The sequence below is a fragment of the Protopterus annectens genome, chromosome 2.part2 (genome assembly GCF_019279795.1).
Source record: "Protopterus annectens isolate FY-2018-M chromosome 2.part2, PAN1.0, whole genome shotgun sequence".
Classification (NCBI taxonomy): domain Eukaryota; kingdom Metazoa; phylum Chordata; order Ceratodontiformes; family Protopteridae; genus Protopterus; species Protopterus annectens.
In genome coordinates this window covers 20,222,227-20,233,691 of record NC_056730.1, presented here as the reverse complement: position 1 = coordinate 20,233,691, position 11,465 = coordinate 20,222,227, and the positions used below count along the sequence as shown (strand labels likewise).

Below are 11,465 nucleotides of genomic sequence, written 5' to 3'. Positions count from 1 at the left end.
TGCCCCTGCCTCCTGCCTAGCAGTTCTACCATGTAGCTAACATCACTGACCTTCCTAACCACTTTGAAGGGTCCCTCCCAAGCTGCCTGCAGCTTGTTGTGTCTGACAGCAATGAGAACCATTACTTGCTGCCCTACAGCATACTCTCTAACTCGAGCATTCCTGTCAGCTGTTGGGATTCTGCCAGGTTCTCCTGGGCTAAGCCCATGTGTTCCCTAAGCCTTGTCCTGAGATTTAGGACATATGCCACAACAGACTACTTGTGGGATTCGCACTCACCTCCACTCATCTTGAATCAAATCTAGAGGTCCCCTTACCCTATGCCTATACAGCAACTCAAAGGGTGAAAAACCTGTGGATTCCTGGGGCATCTCCCTGTAAGCAAACAACAGATGGGGCAAATATTTGTCCCACTCCCTTTTAAACTGGTCTGAAAATGCCCATAGCATGATCTTTAGTGTAAAGTTTAACCTGTCAATCAGACCATTAGTCTGGGGATGGAAGGGGGAGGTCTTTAGGTGTTTCACCCCACAATACTTCCACAGACAAGGCAGCAGGTCTGACATGAAATTGGCACCTTTGTCAGTCAGTATTTCTTTTGGGAAACCTACCCTGCTGAAAATCTCTAACAAAGCATTTGCCACCTTTTCTGCCTCAATGGAGGACAAAGCCACTGCTTCAGGGTATCTGGTAGCATAATCTACTATCACTAGGATATACTTCTTCCTTGTGGAACTTGGGGTACACAGAGGCCCCACAATACCCATAGCTACCCTCTGAAATGGCTCCTCAATCGCAGGCAAAGGCATCAAAGGAGCTTTGACCTTGTCCCCTGCCTTGCCTACTTTTTGGCACTGCTCACATGTCCTGCAGTACCCTGTTACATCTCTGGAAATCCCAGGCCAATAAATGTTCTGCATAATACATCTCTTTGTATACTTTATGCCCATATAACCTGCAAAGGGAATATCATGGGCTATGGCTAGAAGTGTCAGATGGTAGGCTCTGGGCACTACAAACTGCTGTATTCTCACACCCTCTAGTCCTCCCTCAGGGGTCCACTCTCTATACATTAACCCTTTGTCCCAGTATACAGATTCCCCCTTCCCTTGACAATCAGATAGATGTCTTACTGGCTAACTGCCTCAGGCCTTGTAATGTAGGGTCTGAGAGCTGAGCCTGTCTCAACTATCTCTTTGTAACCCTTCCTAGCTCCCTTTCCACATGAAGTCTGGTATTCTCTGACAGCGGTGCCTCACTGTCAGCCTGGGTACTACTACTCACCTCTGCCCTTGCATTCACTCTGTCCAAGGTAACATCTCTTGTTTATGGTCCAGCAATAAAGTAATTCAGTCTCAACTATTCTTAAGTTTTACAAGTTAATCTTCTATGTTCCAGTAAGGAACACTGTGGATACATCTTTCAAGCTCAGTACTGTACAAACCCTGTTCAACACATACTTCTGTTTCAGCAGTTTGATACACACATAACATACAGTTCTAATACATTTGTAACACAAGCAATTGCATTCTGCTGATATTCACAAATTATATATAACTATTTACAACATTCAAGAAACAGTGCTAGCAGTTTCTCCTTCTGTCACATTTCTATATAAATCATATTAATATTATCAAATGACATATAATTATTTACAAAATTCCAGATAGCTGGGCTGGCAATATTTCCTTTTGCGACACAATCAGATGCTTCTGCATTTTCCCTTGGGTGGAACTCCTCTGATCTTTCACCCACAAGTGGATCACCACCAATTTATAGTCGTATTTCCAAAAAAAAAAAAAAAAACATCATAGGGAAACAAGCCCTGACATAGTATATTTAACACTTTCATCCCATATTAAACAGACTACTAAAATTCAGAAAACGTGGTGTTATGCAATACATTATTTAAATCACATTGCAACTGTAGATCATATGACAAAAAATTATAAAATGACTTCTTTGTATTACATCCACTTGTTAATATTCATGGGACAAGTGAAAATACCTGTTCATAGGCTAAATATGCTGTTCTTATTACTGATCAAACAAATTGAGATTTATTTGCATAAGGCAGTGAATAACAAAGCAGCTAAGTTACAATGCATGGAAAAAATAACAGCACTTTATATTTTAATAGATTGTTTAGTTTTTTAACGCCACCAAAAACACGAAGACAAAAAACCAAACCAACCAAGTAAAAAGACTGTCCAGGGCAAACTCCAGCAGAAAATTAGTGGAAACGTTGTATTGACAGCTTACAATGAAAGGCTCAATGCTCAATAACACGAATATAAGTTTATTAACGCCACTCAGTTCACAAACGTTTTCGTCAAGATAATGACTTCATCAGATGAAGGCAGATGAATTACATCAGTTTAAATACTCAATTAATTAAGCACTTCGCCCCAATTAATTAGTACCATCACGTTAAAGGCATAAAATAAATATTTAAAATCCTCCACATTTACCATGTTATCTAAACTAATTTTAAAACGCTAAAAGCTTTCAAAATGTTTGTATACAGGTTAAAACACCAACAGTATTATATAACATGTGAATATAAGATAAAAAATATATATATTAGTAACTGCACAAGATATATCTCAAATTTTGTCAGATTTGAGTTTCAAATATGGAATGATGGACACAGAATCATTGATCCCGGGAAATCTGTAAGATTCCAACAAAATTTGCCAGTATGTTTCCCTATGGGATAAGATGACCTCCCATGGTCCACCCCTGGCTTCCTTAAGAACAGAATCCAAAACAAAGAAGGAAAAAATCGCTCCAGAACATGTAGTAAGGTGCTTGTATAGTGCATTGTTTGTGTCACATTTTTTCATATCATAATAATGTTCATATATTCTTCTACGGAGTTGCCTCTTGGTCTTGCCTACATAAAATGCTTGGCAGGCTTGACACACCGCCAAGTAGACAACCCCGTAGGATGAACAATTATACATCTTTCTGGAAATTATCCTCCTATTTCTACTCTCCAAATACACAAAGTCTTGGTTAAGAATGTATTTACACTGTGAACACCATCCACACTTGTAATTCCCTATACGTGGACTTTCTTGGTAGGGTGGTGTATTATCCTGCTCCAAAATTCTTTTTATGTTGACACCTTTCCTATATACAGTTTTAAAAGAAACATTCTTAAATCTACCAAGGTCCGTTAATTCCTGAAAGGACTTAAATTCATTGTTTATGATTCTGCTAATGTTACCAATATTACTGCTAAAATCAGAGATATACAGTAACTGGTTCCTAAAAAGATCAATCTGAGTGTTGACCTGCAATTTGTTCAAGGAACCCACCCCTAAAATAGGCTTAAATCTGGTGGATCTTGCTTTTGACACTTCTTCCTTGACAGAATCTATCATGTTTCTGGGGTACCCCCTCTCCAGAAACATCTCAGACAACTTGTCACACTCGATGTTGAATAACAGGTCCTGTGAGGTCATGCGGGAAGCCCTAACAAACTGTCCCTTGACAATACCTCTCTTTTGGTACCCAGGGTGGGAACTGGAAAAATGCAGGTAACTGTTAGAAAAAGTCGGCTTTCTGTAAACTGTGGAAATGAACCCTGTTTTGTCCTGGGTTAACGTTACATCCAAGTAGTTAACATATGCCTCGGATGTCTTGTATGTAAACTTTAAAAAGGTCGTAGTGCTTCCAATGTAACTAATAAATTCATGAATGGCCTCCACTGGGCCAACCCAAAAAATGCAGATATCATCCAAAAACCTGGAATAGTATATCCAATTTTTTTCGTAACCACTGTTGTGGACAAATTTCTTTTCCCATACCGCCATGATGATATCTGCATAGGTTGGTGCACAGTTGGCCCCCATGGAAACCCCCTTAGTTTGTTGGAAGTATTCACCTGCATAAAAGATGTAGTTGTTCTTGAGTACTAACTCCAGTAACCCTGTGATAACTCTTACGTCATTATGACAAATGCCAGGACATTCCCACAATGCCTCCTCTAACCATTCCAAGCCTGTATCGGTGGGAATAGCTGAAAACAAATCAACCACATCTATTGTTAAAAACATGAGGTTTGGCCTGCACAGGTCATGAGTAATACTGCGTAGAAATTCCCAAGAGTCTTTGAGTAGATATGGTTCTCTTCCCCAAACCTGTTTGAGTTTCCAATCCAAAAACTTGGAAAGCGGGTGTATTTTGGAACCTTGTGCTGCCACAATAGGCCGAAGTGGTGGATCCTCCACACATTTATGAATTTTAGGCACACCAAAAATTGTGGGCACTTTAGGATGATTATTTTCTAAAAATGAATAGGTGTCAAATTCAATGATTTCTTCATCTAACATATCTTTTATGGTCAAGTCGATTTTTTTGTAAGACAGATGAATTTCATTAATGGAGGAAAGAGAATACTGGTCAGTATCATACAGAATTTCCCCCATTTTACTGTCATACAGGGCCTGACTCATAAAAATTGTGCCCCCTCCCTTGTCGGGTTGCATCACTCTAATGGTGTGATTGTGTGCTAGGTCATACAGTATTTTAATTTCATCTTCAGTTAAATTATGGTCAAAATGCACGTGGGATAATTCCTTGCGTATTTCCCTTTCAATTCTCTTCTCCAGGTTGGCTAGCTGGGGATGGAGGGGTGGATTGAAAGTACTACATAACAGCAAGCTTTCTGAATAATTCTGTTTAATAAAGGATAGAAGCAATCACAGTATTATGAAAGGGTCTTGTGTTTCCCTTTGGTGTGTGTTTTTGGTGTTTACAGGGGGTCATTTGTGGTGCTTGGTGATTCATAGTTATATTTGTCAGGCTGGAGGAATCTAAGAGCCCACACAATGCCATAGATTTCTGCTCCTGAAATAGAATCAACCGTCATGCTATTCTTGTCCAACCTAATGAGGATGACATCAGTGTACCTTACAATAGTGTGTCACCAATTAGGTCTTAGGGGCTTGTGACATTCATTCTTGTGACCCTGAAGTCTGTGTAGTGCCTGCTGAATTATATGGTGACAGAGTGAGAGCAGCAATATGGCCTAGTGGTTGAGATCTCTTACTCTAATTTTAGGAGACTTAATAACACTGACTGAATTTGGGGCGCCTGGACTGTTATTGGGTTTTTATCCCTCTATGTCCCAAAGCTGGCTGCCTTGGTTAAGAACTCTTCAGCAAAGAGGTTCAGAGCTAGGGCTGGCACATATATAGCAATAAAATACAGACCAGTGAACACTTCTACTGAGCAAACAAAATAGTGCACATTTATAACTGATATAATATTGATGTGACACTCCCAGCCCATGTAGATTGGGGAAAAGTGGAGTTGATAACTACATATAAAGAAGGTAGCAATTATTGAAAGAAAAGTTGGCAGACAAATGCTCAGAGAGCAGGAACCACTTTCTGAGCAATATTCAAAGCATGGCTAAGATAGAAATTCACAATTTCTTACAGTTATTTATTTATTTAATTATTTAATTTAACATTTGTTTACAGGGAAAGTCCGACTTGGAACAAAGCCAATTTTCAGGGGAGGCCCGAGGAGAAATGCTCCAGATGAATGTCTTTGTACATGGACTGAAACAACATAGAGACCAGTCATACCTCTCAACTGTCCAGATTTTTGTATCTGTTACTCTTAAAATGTGTAGTTTTCTGGTAAAAAACTTGAGGATTAAAGTCTTCAAATAATGACAGACACTTGAGTTTCAGACTTCATACCCTTCAGAAAAATACATGCTAACACAAGTCCTGTTATTCTATCAACTTTCTAAGTTTATAAGAGCAATGTTTAAGAATTGTCCCTATTTTTAGGCCTTTGGCCCCTGTTATTTTTGTCTTTGTGCAGACTTCTTGCAGTAAGAGGTTAAGACGTATTAGGCCAGTTGAAACAGCTTACAGAGTAGTTCATCTGACCATATAAACTCAAGGATAGTGAGTGAGAAGCTTGTTACAAAGGATTATTCGCATAGACACAAATGTGGTGTCACCCAGACAACCTAAAGCAGTGTCTGTGTTGAAGACATGGAGAGATTGTATAAAATTCATGCAGCCCTTAATATGAGGTCAAGTTCAAACTTCATACACTGGGACTTTTGAAACAATAGTGCAAACAATTACACCTCAGTGCTGTCCCATTTGTCTCTTCTGACACTTACCAAATGGCACTTTACTATTAAATTACGGACCTCTCCTTGGTTGTAAGCCAGAATTTATAACTCATTGCTGTATATTGATTTATTTGGCCACTTCTGCATTTTTAATAAATAACTAAGGATGTATATGACTTACAGAACCTAACAAAGTATAGAAATGACTGATGTGATTCAAGCTGGGATGTCTAACTTTGTAGTGTTACTCTTCTGCCTTCTAATGCAGTTGTGTATAATACTCAAGTATTTTCTGTGTGCGTGTGTGTGTGTGTGTGTGTGTGTGTGTGTGTGTGTGTGTGTGTGTGTGTGTGTGTGTGTGTGTTTTGTTAGTGTTTAATGACAGACTTAGTGAGACTGCTACAAACATTTAAAACAAGATTAAAAACACACACACTTATTATGCCTAGTGTATTTTTTCAGTTCATAGTTCATAGGTATGTATGTACTAAGGTAGCTGCCTTTGTGTGCCATTTTAAGGCTAGCCAGTTACAATCAAACTCTGTACCTTAATAACAAATCTTACGAAGGAGCAAGTAAAGTCTGGGAAGTTTTAAGGTATGCTTATTTGTTACATCATTGTGAAACTGTACTGAAGACACCATCACTATTTCAAGAAATCTTGAACGAATGAAAGGGAGCCACCACTTGTGGAATAAAAGATACAGCCATGTAAAAGAATTAACCTCTTCTCCCAAGCTGCTTATATGGCCTCATGAGTACAGGAAATGAGGCAACACCATATCACTTTCCCTGGAGAAAAAGGGGTTAATGACAGAAACATTTTGCCTGAAAGCTTTCCAGCAAACCTCTACTAAAGGTGTTGGGTGATTCATAATTCTGTGAGAAGTCTCTGCCTACTTTGGGAGGAGTCTTGCAGTATTTGTTTTGTGTGTGTGTTAACTGTTCTGATTGCAACGTTCTTCTCCCTCTGGTAGGTGTGTAGAAGTCTGATGTCAGAAAAGAGGGCGGACCTGCAGACCTCCTTCAGATCAGCTCGCCTCAGCCACTCTGTCATGTAGCAGCATGAGCTGTGAAGCTCCAGCAGCGTTTTTGGAACTGTAGTACTGTAGCAGAATGAGAGACGACCTGGATAATATAGCCAACAAATGACTGGCAAAGTTATTTGGCAGCTAGCTTATGAGCCAGTGATCATCAGAAGCTACCATAACACAAACAGAGGGATCACATTTTCAGACTGCCTCCAGCTAGAAGTACTGCTCAGTTCTCTGGGCTGACAGCACCTTGGGCATCAGAATGTGTCATGTCATAGTAACTTGCCGCTCCATGTTGTGGACCCTTTTGAGTATTGTAGTGGCATTTGCTGAACTTATTGCTTTCATGAGTCCTGAATGGCTAGTAGGAAAGGCGAAAAGCATCAATTCTGCAAGTGTGGAGAACAGGACAGGGGGGTCATCAGAGCCATATCGTCCCACACTTGGAATCTATGGGCGCTGCATCAAACTTGCATCATCCTGGAGGGAGACACTGTGTGGACCGTATGCTGAGAACTTCAATGAAATCGCCAGCGGGTTCTGGCAAGCAACTGCTATTTTTCTGGCAATAGGGATCTTGTTTCTTTGTGCTGTTGCATTTGTATCAGTATTCACCATGTGTGTCCAAAGCATCATGAAGAAAAGTATTTTTAATGTTTGTGGATTAATACAGGGAATTGCAGGTAAGTGCTGGTGTCTTTATGAGTAATGTACATTTCTGTCCTCTTGTGATGTATATGTAGTTTTGTGGTCCCAACCGGCTAAACCACTGTACACATCCGTGTTAAGTAACATAGGATCACAAGGGAACTGAGGGATTCAGCCTTTTGAAAAGAACACAGTCCAAACCTAATGTATATATAACCCATTCTGGGGAAGGAGGAAATAGCACTAGGGTCTAATGTGCCAAAATATTTTAAAAGAAGATTAGAATAGTTTGCTTTCCTGGTCAGTGGACCTTGTTTACACACAGGAGGCAAGTGTTACTTCTGTGTGGTATTTCTGAGCTAGCATCTGGACGGGGGAAGTGAAAAATCACTGTGCTATTAGTATAAGTACTGACCCTTGAAGGATAAATCCTGCATGTATATGTAAAAAGAGAGCAGGCTGCTGTAAGGGTGAACCAAGAAGGGGGTGGACTTTAGGCAGACTAAAAACTTAAGCCGTTCGTTATACACTCCGCATAGTGGAGCTAAGAATTCACTGCAGCACTCACTGATTGCCAGCACTGTCTTTAGTAGTGTTTCAGTCTTGTTTTTTATTCTCAGTAATTGAATCCAAATCACTGGAAACAGGGCCTTTTACAGAACTGGAGAAGTAATATTATAATGTATTTTTTCTAATGAATTCTTTCCATGTGAAAAAAATGACATTTGTTTTTTTAGAAATAAAGTCTTAAGTGAAGAAGAGAAAATAAAATGAAACTGTCTTGGCATCATTTTGGCTGGCTTTCCTGCGAATCTGTCAGGGCATTTGTTTTCATGTTTATGTTGTATAACTTGAAGAAACAGGACTTGAGCTTGTATCTGTTACATGTGGCGGGTTTAGCACCCGTTTCTGTTTTTACAATGACAGCATGATGTAGGTGCAAATGCCCAGAAGAGAATTTTCCAAGTGCCTTTAAGTTTTGTAACTGCATTTCCCCCACAAAAAAAATGTGTTTGGTAGCTCATAAAACACTTTGGTTACTGACTGTGATGCATTAAAAGTGTTAATGAATTAGCATTGCAGAATTGTTCAGAAACCATAACATAAGCGCAGAGCTGTTTTTTTTTTCCTTTCTTTTTTTTTCCATTGTAGTTTAGTTAAGCCAGTCTGAAAACATTTACTGCAAGTCATGCATTCTCCCATCCCCCAGTGCTACGATGAAGGAGTTGTTATTTTCTGTCGTTGCTCTTGGTGATGGGGTTATTGTAAGAACTGATAAATGGCACCAGTCCACACACTGACCAAGCAGTTGGTTGTAATGCTTTTGTTGTTATTTGTATTAAAACAAGATGTTTTTTCTTGGTTTTTAAAATAATGCTATATTTTGAGGCAATTCATTGTTCTTAATGCAGTTCTTAGATGAATGAGTGTGCTGCATCATTACCCCACTAAGTTCACTTTATTAAATAATAGTCTTTAAGCTGCTTCATATGACGTTCCTGATAATGCCCTCAGTGGGTCCTACAGTTCTCTAATAATGAATGAAGACCTTCACCCATACTTCTACTACGGGCCTTGTAGGCAATTATAACCTTCCTACAAACAAGAAAGCCCAAAAACTGATAATTTTAAGTATGCAAGCAGATTTTAAACAAATGTGAAAATGATTTCCACAACATAGCAGCTGCTATCCCAAATGTTTAATCAGGAACAGGTTAGAAAGAGGGGGAAATCCTTTACTATATTGCTGCACCTGTACATAAAAAGAATTCTTGCTAATTAAAATCTCCTGCATGAAGGGAAAGGTCTAAGTCGAATAGTTGAAAATGCTCCACAGTTTTACAACAGATGGTGAGCTTGTTTTCTGTTTATAGCATTACTTGTGTTTTTATTTGCGAGTAGTGCATACATTTTATTTCACAAAGAAGGCAATGACATCTTGCATTTCTTGAAGTGCTTGAAAGTGTTATAACTAAAGCTTCACTGAAATGTAATTTAGTTCCCAAACGTTGGACTGAATGAGGCAGATGAGCTTTACTTTAATATAACACACAGTGTACATGTGCAAACTACATTTGGGGGGACAGATTTGATCTCCAAGTAAATCCTGAAATTGGGCTTGCTGGAAGTAAGTCTGAACCTCGTTCTATTGTAGAATTTCATCACCAGATTCCAGGAACAGAGTCCACAAACAATGACCAAAAAAAAGGTTCCATGGTGCAGTCTAAATTTATTCATTGAAATAGGCTGGTTAGTGGAGGACAGATGAGTTACTCTGGAGGCTTTTTTCATTTCTTCACTGGAAGAAGATGAAGTGTGGACCAGCATAAGATTTCCACCCTAGGAACAGTGAGGATTCCACTGTTGATGGTAACGTAGAGTGCTGTGTTGCAGACATCTGACAACACTGAGCCTTCTGATTAATGAAGGTATAAACAATGTTTGATTTTGGCTAGGAGGATGCTGGGGAAGCTATCCTTACAGTCTGCTAGATTTGATGCCCTGGATTCTCCTGGTGAGGAACCTCTGTGGTCTCTCCAGCTGCTGCATGTGCTTTGCGAGGTACATGCTGAATGGGGCATTGTACTCAATAATGGGCCTTATAGGGCCTTATAAGGGAAGAATACATCTGATATCCTATGACAACACAGCTCATTAAGAAATCAGCAGCTCCAAGTGACATGTTTACCCTAATGGGGGATACCTTGGCTCAAGAAGACTGTCCTGTAGTGGTGCAGTAGAAAGAAAGACAGGGGTGGCAATGTGTTGTTGAAGTAATAGGTTTTTCATGAGTACCATCAACCAGTGTGGAAAATACATAAAAATAAAAACAGTATAATTTTGCCAGCTAGCACAATTAACACTGAATAGCTGCAAGCTTGTCCTCTTAGGCCAGAATTTGACCAATTTAACCTCCATAAACTGCTAAGGATAAAGTGGGTGACATACTTCTACCCATAGCCATACCCGTACCCATAGCAGTAGCCATACCCATAATCAAACCAGTAACCATACCCATAGCCATACCACCAGCTCATCAAAATACCAAACCAGGCCACAAGTGACAGACTAATTTTGACTAAAGCACAAGTGAATTTTCAACTTAGTATTTAAGGGTATGTGTTTGTGCTGGCATAATGATAACCTGACTGGTTGGGGAGTACACCCGTGCCTTAACTTCTTTTGATGCTTACTGACTCTTCCTAAATTTTTAGGCAGGCTTTCCATGAAGCCAACTTATCTTATAATTTGATCTTTTGATTTTTTTTCTTTTGTGTGCAAGGGATTCAGCATGTGAAAGAGGCAGGACCACATGGTCAATCTGGTTTATGATACTAGTTGAACCATTCACTGTAGCACAAGTCAGCAATTTCAGTACATGCCAGCTGAAACTATGAAAAATGTTTAGATGTGTTAGTGTTAGAATCTTTGGATCATGCCATATTTGTGCACTGTTTCAAGATCACAGTCCCAAGAAATTAGTTTTTAAATCAGTGACAGAATCACTGTTCGGACTATATGTAAAACTGACACTCTTGTTTCCTTGGAATCTGTTGCATTTTGTGTGGTTCTGCTTCACTTGCCCTGTTAAAACGATGTTTATTTGCAGGCCCCATTCCCAAGGCCTGCAGACAGTACAGCAACAAACCCTGTGCTTCACTTGATACGGTGCA

The 11,465-nt window shown here is 39.5% G+C and overlaps 1 protein-coding gene across 1 annotated transcript in view; it reads left to right on the top strand.

Annotated features, from left to right (window-relative positions):
* Positions 1–7,097: 7,097 nt before the first annotated feature.
* Positions 7,098–11,465, top strand: part of LHFPL2 (LHFPL tetraspan subfamily member 2) — a 292,098-nt gene continuing 287,730 nt past the window's right edge. Inside the window, exon 1 of the mRNA XM_044063706.1 lies at positions 7,098–7,826. Coding sequence (XP_043919641.1) covers positions 7,406–7,826 — 421 coding nt within the window. The 5' untranslated portion in view covers positions 7,098–7,405. The remainder of the gene's footprint in view (positions 7,827–11,465) is intronic.